This window comes from Nerophis ophidion, linkage group LG21 (assembly GCF_033978795.1).
Source record: "Nerophis ophidion isolate RoL-2023_Sa linkage group LG21, RoL_Noph_v1.0, whole genome shotgun sequence".
In the NCBI taxonomy this organism is placed as follows: Eukaryota; Metazoa; Chordata; class Actinopteri; order Syngnathiformes; family Syngnathidae; genus Nerophis; species Nerophis ophidion.
In genome coordinates this window covers 1,455,658-1,469,183 of record NC_084631.1, presented here as the reverse complement: position 1 = coordinate 1,469,183, position 13,526 = coordinate 1,455,658, and the positions used below count along the sequence as shown (strand labels likewise).

At 40.2% G+C, this 13,526-nt stretch overlaps 1 protein-coding gene across 2 annotated transcripts in view; it reads left to right on the top strand.

Moving 5' to 3' along the window:
* The window catches only part of LOC133539570 (dyslexia-associated protein KIAA0319-like protein), a 56,370-nt gene that overhangs the window by 30,474 nt on the left and 12,370 nt on the right, over positions 1–13,526 (top strand). For both annotated transcript variants that reach the window (XM_061881579.1, XM_061881578.1), the window contains exons 16-19: positions 1,105–1,237; positions 4,364–4,512; positions 7,525–7,676; positions 7,822–7,960. In XM_061881579.1, the coding sequence (XP_061737563.1) occupies positions 1,105–1,237; positions 4,364–4,512; positions 7,525–7,676; positions 7,822–7,960 (573 nt within the window). The remainder of the gene's footprint in view (positions 1–1,104; positions 1,238–4,363; positions 4,513–7,524; positions 7,677–7,821; positions 7,961–13,526) is intronic.

Sequence of the window (13,526 nt, the reverse complement as noted above, 5' to 3'; positions counted from 1 at the left end):
CGTTTCATATGTTAGAAACATATATATATATATATACAAATATTCAATTGTTATTGGTGTGAATCTTTGGGCGCCTTGCCATTGATTCCGATATTTGGGGTGAGGATTTGATTCATAATTGATACTTGATTCAAGTGTTCCCGATTCAAACTGATTTTTGCAATGTATTATTTAGTATAATAACGCCTTAAAAAAAACAGCAATCAGGTTACAAAATCTCCTTTTGGTTGCTGGCGTATGACACAATCATGCACCAAGTCAGCATACAGATGGCCTGAAAAATGTTTTTTTCTTAATTTATCAAAAAAAATTTATTTTTTTTCAAATGACTAAAAAAAAATTAGATTCGAATGTGATAAAAATAGTTACTAAAAATAATAATAAATATCTGCTTGTCACCTTGACTTACAATTTCAAAGTAAGTTATCCATCAATTTGTATGTACAAAAATCAAATAACCAAATGTAGAGGCAATAATATCAATCAATCAATGTTTATTTGTATACCCCTAAATTACAAGTGTCTCAAAGGGCTGCACAAGCCACAACGACATCCTCTGTTCAGATCCCATATCAGGGAGAAACCTTGGAGAGGACCGCAGATGTGGGTGACCCCTCCCCTCCTCTAGGGGAGACCGGTGCAATGGACGTCAAGTGGGTCTAGCATAATATTGTGAAAGTCCAGTCCATAGTGGATCTAATATAATAGTGAGAGTCCAATCCATAGTGGGGCCGAGAGGAGACAGGTCAGCAGAGATGTCCCCAACCGATGCAAAGGCGAGCGGTCCACCCCGGGTCCCAGTTCTGGACAGCCAGCACTTCATCCATGGACATATCATGAGGCCAATATACTTTTATATTTTTGCATTCACTGTTAGAAGCGACCCTCTGAGGGCAGCCATGACTGCAATGTGGCCCCTCCATGAAAACTTGTTCGACACCCCTGAACTAAGGTATTGAAAAAAGGCACCGTTTGGTTTTACGTGGATCGAACTGAAGTAGTACCAATGGAATTTGGTGGGTGCCTATTTTGTACTCATCCTCACACAATTGCGTGATTGTCATGAAAGATGGATTCTTATGTGCTTTCTCATATTGCCTCCAGAAAACAATAAGCCACCAAAAGCAGACGCGGGGCCCGAAAAGGAACTGACGCTGCCAGTTGATCGAACTACGCTTGATGGCAGTAAGAGCAGGGATGACCAGAAGATCGTCACCTTCCACTGGAAACAGAGCAGGTCAGTGATTGACTGAAGCATACATCCATGCATCATCTCGTGATACCGTCCAGCAAAAGTCCCAGCCCACCGTCATCTTACTAAAATGTGCCCGGTTAAGTTGATGTCGACATACATGGTCAATGGCTGTTGTCATTGGAACATTTGACAACAAAAGAGGTCATTTCAATGAAAAAGCAGTGCCCTTATGTCGACTTCTGTTGTAGTATTGTCAACATAAGCAGCATTAAAACACAACATTGCCATTTTCTTGTTCAGTGGTCCCCAAGCTACGGCCTGCGGGCCGGATACAGACCAGCGAGTAAAAAAAAAAAAAAAAAAACTTTAAAGAAAAAAAAAAAATATATATATATATATATGTATATATATATTTATATATATATATACAGTGAAGAAAATAAGTATTTGAACACCCTGCTATTTTGCAAGTTCTCCCACTTAGAAATCATGAAGGGATCTGAAATGTTGACAGTAGGTGCATGTCCACTGTATGAGAGATAATCTAAAAAGAAAAATCCAGAAATCACAATTTATGATTTTTTTAACAATTTATTCGTGTGATACAGCTGAAAATAAGTATTTGAACACCTGTCTAGCAGCTAGAATTCTGACCCTCAAAGACCTGTTAGTCCACCTTTAAAAGTCCTCCTCCTCCACTGTATCATCCTGAATCAGATGCACCTGTGTGAGGTGGTTAGCTGCATAAAGACACCTGTCCACCCCATACAATCAGTAAGACCCAAACATTCAGCATGGCTAAGAGCAAAGAGCTGTCCAAAGACACCAGACACAAAATTGTACAACTCCACAAGGATGGTAAGGGCTCTGGAGAAATTGCCAAGCAGCTTGGTGAAAAAAGGTCCACTGTTGGAGCAATCATTAGAAAATGGAAGAAGCTAAACATGACGCTCAATCTCAATGGGAGTGGAGCCCCATTCAAGATATCACCCGGTGGGGTCTCAATGATGCCAAGAAAGGTGAGGAATCAGCCCAGGACTACACGGCAGGACTTGGTCAATGACCTGAAAAGAGCTGGGACCACTGTTTCCATGGTGACTGTTGGTAATACACTAAGACATCATGGTTTGAAATCATGCATGGCAAGGAAGGTTCCCCTGCTTAAACCAGAACATGTTAAGGCCCGTCTTAAGTCTCTCAATGACAATTTGGATGATCCAGAAGAGTCATGGGAGAAAGTTTTGTGGACAAATGAGACCAAAATTTACCATTTTGGTCATAATTCCACTATGCGTGTTTGGAGGAAGAAGAATGATGCGTACCATCCCAAGAACACCATCCCTGCTCTGAAGTATGGGGGTGGTAGCATCATGATTTGGGGGTGTTTTTCTGCTCATGGGACAGGACGACTGTACTGTATTAAGGAGAGGATGACTGCAGCCATGCATTGTGAGATTTCGGCCAAAAACCTCCTTTCCTCAGTCAGATCATTGAAGATGAGTCGTGGCTGGATCTTCCAACATGACAATTACTCAAAGCACACAGCCAGGAAAACCAAGAAGGGGCTTCATAAGAACCATATCAAGGTGCCGGAGTGGCCTAGCCAGACTGCAGAACTAAATCCAATTGAACATATTTGGAGGGAGCTGAAAGTCTGTGTTACTCAGCGACAGCCCAGAAGCCTGACTGATCCAGAGAAGATCTGTGTGGAGGAGTGGGACAAAGTCCCTCCTGCAGTCTGTGCAAACCTGCTGAAGAACTACAGGAAACATTTGACCTCTGTAATTGCAAACAATGGCTACTCTACCAAATATTAATGTTGGTGTTCAAATACTTATTTTCAGCTGTATCACACAAATAAATTGTTAAAAAATCATAGATTGTGATTTCTGAATTTTTCTTTTTAGGTTATCTGTCATACAGTGGACATGCACCTACTGTCAACATTTCAGACCCCTCCATGATTTCTAAGTGGGAGAACTTGCAAAATAGGGTGTTCAAATACTTATTTTCCTTAAAATAGACTCCAGAGTGCAGAGTTTTTAAACAAATCAGTGGACATGACTTTTTTTTGTTCAGTGTAAGGAAAAGGCAATTCGTCTAATCTGCAGTGAAACCGATTATTTATATATATATATATATATATATATATATATATATATATATATATTTTTTTTTTTTGTGTGTGTGTTTATACACACACATGTATGTATGTGTGTGTATATATATATATATATATATATATATATATATATATATATATATATATATATATATATATATATATATATATATATATACCGGTATATAATATAGATTTGGCCAGGCTATATGGATAAATCAATTGATCTGGGCCCCTGGTCAAATTTTTTTTTTTAATCCAATATGGCCCCCGGGTCAAAAAGTTCACGGAGCCTTGGTCTAATTACACCGCATTCAAATATGCACTCAGTAACGTCCTGTTTAGTGCAAAACAGCTTAGAAATGCAAGCCATGCCAGCCCTGGCTTATTTGGGACACAAAAGGCCGTCACTTAAATTTTATTTATTTATTTATTTTTAAATGCTTTTGAAATCAAATTTAAATTGATGCATGTTTTGTACTAGAACAAGTTCATAAGAAATAATTTGCTCAATAATAAATAATGAAAAACAACAAATTTGACATAGTTGGGAAAAAGTTGCTTACGTTCCTGGGACATTCCCACTGTGCACCTCCGGGCATGATGAGGATGTACCTGGGGGAATTGGCCATCCTATTCTCATCAACAACGGAGCAGGAAGGGGCTCGGAATATGTTGGCGGTAAAATGTCATGCATTAATTGACATTTTACATGCGCTTATTCATGCAAAAAGGGGCCCTGCACACAGTGCGTGATCTGCATATGGGAAGGCATGACAGTATAACCTGGATTCTGAATGCACACATTCATTTTTTCTGTTAACCACCGGGAAAAACATCGGTTTCACTTTGGTTGTGGTTTTATGTGGTTCCCCGCCCCCCCCTGATTTTGGTCATGTCCACAGCCGCTGATGTTGGCGTCAGCATGTGTGCCGAGGACATGACCGTATATGTCAAACATGTATGAGAAGAAGATTATGTTTGCTTAATTCTTCCTTCCTGCAGTGATTTCTCTCCGTCACAGTTTCTCTGTCTTCCTCTGCCAGTGGCCCAGAGGGTGTGAAGATTGACAACGCCGACAGTGTTGTTGCCACGGTGACCGGTCTGGAGGTTGGGACCTACGAATTCACCCTGACTGTGACGGATGAGAGGAAGCTGCAGAGTAGCGACACGGTCACGGTCATCGTCAGAGAAGGTATGGGGGCGTCATTTATTTGCAATTGCAAATAACTAACACAAGTTTATGATGATTTTAATTAACATATAAAACACTTTCTTGTGGTTTAGATCAGGGGTCTTCACCCTTTTACAGGCCTAAGACCCCTAAACTGATATAGAGATGGAGCAGGGACCCCCCTACTAAAACAGTGTTTTCAAAGAAATACGGTATTTAAAAAATAGTATTACAGCGCTGCTAATAGCTAGCTGGTAACTACTGCGCTAATTGCTAGCTAATCGCTTGCTGACAACTGATGCGCTAATTGCTGGCCGACAACTAATGTGCTAATAATCATCAGCTTGCGCCATTAATTTCTAACTGACAACTGGCGCGCTAATTGCTAGCTGAAAACTAAGGAAGAAAATAGCTAGCTGGTGGCTATAATTTCAGAATCATTATTTTTGTGAAGTACATTTACACGTTACAAGAAATGTGTCTCGGTGTAAAAACAGCTGTCATAAGAAATAAGGCCAAAATAACGAGAACGTAAGTAAAATAAAATCTAAGAAGCAATTGACAATCTTTAGAATATCATTTAAAAGTTGTCATACAAGCATAATTACAAAAAGAATAATTACAGAAAGAACAAATTAAAAAAGCACACAAAATGTAAAAAAGATTCAATGAAGCAATTTGTAGTTAAATGTATTTTATATTACAGTGGAACTTGTTTAAGCCGATGCCTCTTGGACAGACCTACTCATGTCGACATAAGCTATGATTAGAGATGTCCGATAATATCAGACTGCCAACATTATTGGCCGATAAATGCTTTAAAATGTAATATCGGAAATTATCGGTTTCAAAAAGAAAAATGTATGACTTTTTATAACGCCGCTGTAAGGAGTGGTACACGGACGTAGGGAAAAGTACAGAGCAGTTGCGTCTCCCAGTCATACTTGCCAACCCTCCCAATTTTCCCGGGAGACTCCAGAATTTCAGTGCCTCTCCCGAAAATCTCCCGGCGGGCAACCATTCTCCTGAATTTCTCCCTGACATCAATATTGGAGGCGTGCATTAAAGGCATTGCCTTTGCATGCCGGCCCAATCACATAATATCTACAGCTTTTCACACTCACAAGTGAATGCAAGGCATACTTGGTCAACAGCCATATAGGTCACACAAAGGGTGGCCGTATAAACAACTTTAACAGTTACAAGTATGCGCCACGCTGTGAACCAAACAAGAATGACAAACACATTTCGGGAGAACATCCGCACCGTAACACAACATAAAGCACAACAGAGCAAATACCCAGAACCCCTTGCAGCACTAACTCTTCTGGGATGCTACAATATATACTCCCCAACTCAACCCAACCCGCCCACCTCAACCTTGGTTACTCATTTTGTCCACCTGTCCCTGGTGGACAAAATGTCTGCTCACCTGCTTCCCGAGCACTAACCAGAGGCAGTATTTAAGCTCGTCTTTGCCAGTCAGTCGCACTGTGCTGACTTGTTTCATGCCTTGCCATAGTTTCGTGCTTCATGCCATGCCAAGTAAGTTTTGTTTGATTTATGTTCTTGGTCTGTTTATGCATTAGCTTTGTTCTTTAGCCCAAGTTGTGCCTCCACTGTGAGGGATTTTTTTTTGTATATTTTTTTAGTTAAAATTAAATCATGTTTATACCTAAATGCCATGTCCTGTGTAGTCCGTCTGCCTTCCTGGGAGAACGACCCCGCAGCAAGCTGCAACCCCCCCATCGTGACATAAAATATTTCTTACCATGAATGCGACTTCTTGAACAGGTGCGGTAGAAAACGGATGGATGGATATAAATGCATGACAATGTTTTATATTGTGCTCGTTATTTTTAGCACTGTGATTACCAGTGAAATTATTCATAATTATCGTGTTAAGCAATGTCAGCTCAGATTTATCTGAGAGCCAGATGCAGTCATCAAAAGAGCCACATCTGGCTCTAGAGCCATAGGTTCCCTACCCCTGCTCTAACCACTAGGCCACTGAGTTGGTTATTAGTTGTTTGTTAGTAGTACACGCATGCTTTTATTTTGAAGCTATTTCTGTACTGACCTAACCGTGTCGCACTGTTTTCTCATTATATCAGGCTGTAATTCAGCAAAGCAGAATAATGTAGACCTAAGATACTTCTTTATTGATCATACAGCATAAAATAATACTTTTAGAATATTTATCTATTAAAACTTCTGAAACAGGATATTTACTTTTTTTTTTTTTAGAGGTGATAACCCGATTTTAGAAACCACCAGTGACAGCCTTTAGAACAGTGGTTCTCAAATGGGGGTACGCGTACCACTGGGGGTACTTGAAGGTATGCCAAGGGGTACGTGAGATTTTTTAAAAATATTCTAAAAATAGCAACAATTCAAAAATCCTTTATTAATGCATTTATTGAAAAAAAGCAACAATTCAAAAATCCTTTATAAATATATTTATTGAATAATACTTCAACAAAATATGAATTTAACTTCATAAATTGTGAAAATAAATACAACAATGCAATATTCAGTGTTGACAGCTAGATTGTTTGTGGACATGTTCCATAAATATTGATGTTAAAGATTTCTTTTTTGGTGAAGAAATGTTTAGAAGTAAGTTGATGAATCCAGATGGATCTCTATTACAATCCCCAAAGAGGACACTTTAAGTTGATGATTACTTCTATGTGGAGAAATCTGCATTTAGAATTGAATCACTTGTTTATTTTTCAAATTAGTATATATTTATTTTTATAATTTTTTTTACAAATAGTTCAAGAAAGACCACTACAAATGAGCAATATTTCACACTGTTATACAATTTAATAAATCAGAAACTGATGACATAGTGCTGTATTTTACTACTTTATCTCTTTTTTTCAACCAAAAATGCTTTGCTGTGATTAGGGGGTACTTGAATTAAAAACATGTTCCCAGGGGGTACATCGCTGAAAAAAGGTTGAGAACCAGTGCTTTAGAACACTGGAATCCACAAAATAATCGTACCCAATTGTTCACGTTCCATAGAAGTGGACCAGCCTCCCGTGGCGCACGTGGTTTCCAGTCCTTCCGTCACTCTGCCCGTGCGAACAGCCACCCTAGATGGATCTCACTCTACCGACGACAAAGGTGGTGTCAGCTACCTGTGGACCAGAGACGACAGCAGCCCCGCGGCCGGGGTAAGTCAACACATCATTACTTTGTTGATAGTTTTCATGACCACTTTTATAAAACGGACGACTTAGAATCGAATAATTTCATAACAGCGCCAACTTTGGAGAACTGGTGTTGAATGTGCAATCATGACGACGGCTTTTTCCACAGGATGTGCTGAAAAACTCCGATCACCAAGCAGTCTTGTTTTTGGGAAACCTGGTGGAGGGCAGGTACAAATTTACCCTGACCGTAACGGACAGTAAAGGTCAAAGCAGCACTGACCACGGCACGGTGGAAGTTAAAGCAGGTACACACAAACGCACAGACACATCATCACAGAAAACATTGTGTCATAGGTTACTGTATTTCCTTCAATTGCCGCCGAGGCGCTAATTAATTGAAAACCTCTTCTCACTCCTGCGTTTACCAAAGGCATGCGGTAAATGCAAGCATCCGCTAATTATTTTAAAATCTCTTCTCACTCAGGCGCTTACCAAAGGCATGCGGTAAATCTAGGCCTGCGCTTATAAATGTGAGTGTGATGTAAGGATACCATCACCAAAAGCACATTTAATAAAAAAAAAAAAACGTTATGGACTTACCTTTACTTATAAATGACGTCCATGCGCAGCTCCTTCTGATCAAAAGCATCGATAACTTCTTTATTAGGGGTGTAACCAAGGGCGTAGGATTGGGTAGGGATGCTAGGGACACGTGACCTACCAATACTGTGTAGTCACTACCAATACTGTGTAGTCACTATCAATACAAGCGCTGCCCGTAATATTTAGTCAATGATTATGGCACAGACAGGGTTAAATGTCGGTCTCTGCTAGAAGTCCCGCCTCTAACCTAAATATCGCTCCCTGATTGGTTGCCGCTTTCATGCTAACTTACGTGTGATTGGCTGTCCCCGCTGTCACTCCTCACTGTGGAAAAAATAGTCCCACCTATCCAGACATTAGCTCCAAATTAGCACTGCATCTCGTCTTTTCCTCCGCTTTTTTTCCAGGTGAAAGTCAATGCTCAGTCCCCTCTACCATTGTTAACCCTGAAAGTTAACCTTAAACATGTAAATTCAACTACTTTAGTCCGTTTTTTAACATTGTAAAAACATCAGCTGTCTTTTTCTACGGACTGCAACAGTCCGTTGTCATGGATACATGACAACAACTTCCATTCATAGCAGTCATACGTGCCTGAGGCGCTGTGATCAGGCTTTAGAATAGTAGCCGTGCTCAATATTTAAACCACGGTTAACAGCCAATCAGATCGCCGGATTTCACCTTTCCGTTTTATTTTTTGAATTTTTTTAGTTTCACGTAACATATTTACAGTACAAAAGCAGCAATAGAAAGAAGTAGATGAAGGGAAAAATTGTGAGTGATTTAAACACAAGTTGGGGAAAAGATTATTATAGTTCATTTATGTTTATTTCCAATGTTGTATTGCATGAATGTATTTCTGATGTTGTTGATGGACAGTAGGCTATGTTGATTGACAGTATGATGCACACTTGTTGATGGACAGTAGGCTATGTTGATTGACAGTATGATGGACAGTTGTTGATGGACAGTGGACTATGTTGATTGACAGTATGATGCACACTTGCACTAAAGAGTAAAGATGAGAACTCTTCCAAGTTGTCTCCTTTGCTTTCATTTTAGTTACTTTACACTATAACATCTGCATGACCTGAAATTATGATTGCTAATGTAAAAAAAAAAAAAAAAGTAAACTTTCAGAGTGCTGCCTTGGAGCACTTTTGTGTCCCCACCAATCTCAAAATCAAACCTACTCCCTTGGGTGTAACAGTACGTGTATTTGTATTCAGGCGTACCGAACGAGTTTGAAAGTCTTCACAAGCTGCTCTGCTTTCTGCCTCTGTCTGAGCAGTGAGCACCCAGCATTGTCCCGCCCACACAACCATTTGATTGGTTACATACAAAGCCAATCAGCAGTGCGTATTCAGAGCGATGTAACACCCAATCAGCAGGGTGTATTCAGAGCCATGTAACAGCCAATCAGCAGTGCGTATTCAGAGCGATGTAACACCCAATCAGCAGGGTGTATTCAGAGCGATGTAACAGCCAATCAGCAGTGCGTATTCAGAGCGATGTAACAGCCAATAGCAGTGCGTATTCAGAACGCATGTAGTCACTGCTTCAGTCGAGCGGATATGAGTTTAGCAGGGGAGCAGCGGACATCGTACACTCCCCAAATTATAAAAAACACTTCCAAGTCAACTACTTTCCAAACATCACTATGAGCCCGTTGACTTTCTAGAAACTTAAACTGCAGCTCAGCTCACTCGCAGTTCTGGCTTGTGGTGAAGGCTAGTTAGCTTTTATTGTAACATTAGCTAATTTTGCTTTGTGTGTGTGTGTGCGTGCGTGCGTGCGTGCGTGCGTGCGTGCGTGCGTGCGTGCGTGCGTGCGTGCGTGCGTGCGTGCGTGCGTGCGTGCGTGCGTGCGTGCGTGCGTGCGTGCGTGCGTGCGTGCGTGCGTGCGTGCGTGCGTGCGTGCGTGCGTGCGTGCGTGCGTGCGTGCGTGCGTGCGTGCGTGCGTGCGTGCGTGCGTGCGTGCGTGCGTGCGTGCGTGCGTGCGTGCGTGCGTGCGTGCGTGCGTGTGTGTTAGGGGCAACAAAGCCCTGTCTGTCTGTTATTTCATTGAACTCCATGGTCTTCAGGGATGAATAGTCTCTCCTGTTGCTTTTGTACTATTTTTTCAGCTATAGTTCTATTAATCATTAGTAATGTAGCAGTCTAGTTTTGAATGGCAGGGTCCCTGCTATCACATGTTGATACAAATATGACATTTACATAATAAAAATCAACTACAGGCTTCCCAAATGCTGTAATAAATTAAGCCTGATGAGTTAACTTGAAACTGTTTAATGTTGCACTTTTGATATGTAGAAGAAAGGTTTTGTCATTTTATTTAATCTGAGCAACAACTTGAGGCAGTTTAATGTGGATTAACGTGGGCAGAATTATTATAGTGTACCCAATGTTAAAAGGATAAAGCCATTATTTACAAATTTGGTAAATAAAAAAACACATTTATATATATATATTCTATTTTTACTGTACCAAAAATGAACCGAACCGTGACCTCTAAACCGAAATTTTTGTGTACCTTTACACCCCTATTGTTTATAGAAGTCTTTTTTATATTTCTTCAGTTTTAAAAGTCTCTCTGTCTCGATGGAGATCTTCCTTTATTGCCTCCTGCTTCGTTTTATTTTAGATATGTAATCCTCCATGTTAAAAGTGCAAGCGAGAGGAAAAAATAAAGGATCGCTGCTCAAACCTGCTGCTTGTTGTCACTTCTTCTGCAGCCGAGTAGTCGCAAGAAGGATCACTAGCGCCCTCTACCACCAGGTGGCCTGAGTCATATAATGACTCATATTTGACACACGCAGCTACGGTATATTAATAAAACATAGCTTCTTACTGTTCTTTTTAGCACATTCAATAGCTTGGACCTTAAATCCTACTGAATAGCTCTTAATCTTCTTCCCTTTATGCGATTTCAAATGATTGAAATCAGCCTCCTCCATTTTGAAAATGATGACAGGTGAAGTGTCACTCGTGACGTGACGAGTTTGACCCGGTGGAAATTCTAGACATGCACTAATAAAAATAATATTTTGCGAAACGAGTTTGACCCGGCGTTAATCCTGAGCCGGCGGTAATGCTAAACATGCGCAAATTATTTTGCGAAACAAGTTTGACCCGGCAGTAATTCTAGGCAGGCGCATACTAAATCAAGGGAGTAGGTTTGATTTTGAGATTGGTGGGGACACAAAAGTGCTCCAAGGCTGCACTCTGAAAGTTTACTTTTTTTTTTTTACATTAGCAATCATAATTTCACGTCTTGCAGATGTTGTAGGGCAAATCAACTAAAATGAAAGCAAAGGAGACAACTTGGAAGAGTTCTCATCTTTACTCTTTAGTGCAAGTGTGCATCATACTGTCAATCAACATAGTCTACTGTCCATCAACAACTGTGCATCATACTGTCAATCAACATAGCCTACTGTCCATCAACAACTGTGTATCATACTGTCAATCAACATAGTCTACTGTCCATCAACAACTGTGCATCATACTGTCAATCAACATAGCCTACTGTCCATCAACAACTGTGTATCATACTGTCAATCAACATAGTCTACTGTCCATCAACAACTGTGCATCATACTGTCAATCAACATAGCCTACTGTCCATCAACAACTGTCCATCATACTGTCAATCAACATAGCCTACTGTCCATCAACAACTGTGTATCATACTGTCAATCAACATAGTCTACTGTCCATCAACAACTGTGCATCATACTGTCAATCAACATAGCCTACTGTCCATCAACAACTGTGCATCATACTGTCAATCAACATAGCCTACTGTCCATCAACAACTGTGCATCATACTGTCAATCAACATAGTCTACTGTCCATCAACAACTGTGCATCATACTGTCAATCAACATAGCCTACTGTCCATCAACAAGTGTGCATCATACTGTCAATCAACATAGCCTACTGTCCATCAACAAGTGTGCATCATACTGTCAATCAACATAGCCTACTGTCCATCAACAACATCAGAAATACATTCATGCAATACAACATTGTAAATAAACATAAATGAACTGAGATAGGCGCCAGCGCCCCCCGTGACCTCGAAAGGGAATAAGCGGTAGAAAATGGATGGATGGATGGAACTGTAATAATCTCCAGCCTCTCCTTCTCTACTTCCTCCTGCCTCTCTTCCTCTAACTTCTCTGGCCTCTCCTCCTCCATCTCCTCCAGCCTCTCTGCTGTCTGTCACCTTACAAAAAAATATGTTGATGCATGACAGATACATTAAGGACAATGACCATAGAGCTTGATGGTACAGTTACTGCCTGAGCAAAAAGGCTTTTACTAAATATGAATATTACTTAAGATTAATAATTGTATTTTATAATTGTAAAATCACATGATCATCTAGTGAAGATTTATTGTATTTCCACCACAAAGTTTTGTTCATTGGTATTTTCAAACCGTTGCTCACTTCTACACAAATACATGAAACTAAAAAATAATTTTAAAAATAAAACGGAAAGGTGAAATCCGGCGATCCGATTAGCTGTTAATCGTGTTTTGAATATTGAGCACGGCTACTATTCTAAAGCCTGATCACAGCGCAGGCTATCACAGCGCCTCAGGCACGTATGACTGCTATGAATGGAAGTTGTTGTCATGTATCCATGACAACGGACTGTTGCAGTCCCTAGTAAAAGACAGCTGATGTTTTTACGATGTTAAAAAACGGACTAAAGTAGTTGAATTCACATGTTTAAGGTTAACTTTCACCTCCGGGGAGGGTTAACAATGGTAGAGGGGACTGAGCATTGACTTTCACCTGGAAAAAAAGCGGAGGAAAAGACGAGATGCAGTGCTAATTTGGAGCAAACGTCTGTATAGGTGGGACTGTTTTTTCCACAGTGAGGCTATTTTATTGGATAATATCTATATCTGGTTGAATAAAACTACATAAATTGATTGAGCATTCCTTTTTCATATTGCGTTTATTGGTAACCGTTTTATAAAAGCAATATATCACTCCAGTCCATGGTATATGCTCATTATAGCACTCTAGGGGGCGTGACTGGAGTGATATATTGTTGAATTATTCAATATTGTTGAGCCTCTATACACCCTTGAAGTAACTTACAGTTTGACTCCTAAAGAAGTCTTTTATATCCAGTTTTCTTTTCATTGACATATTTCAAAACCTACAGCACACACGCACGCAAACAGACACAAACACAATGTCAATCACACCACTGATATTAAAATCCATCTAGCTCCCGTCTGCCATGAA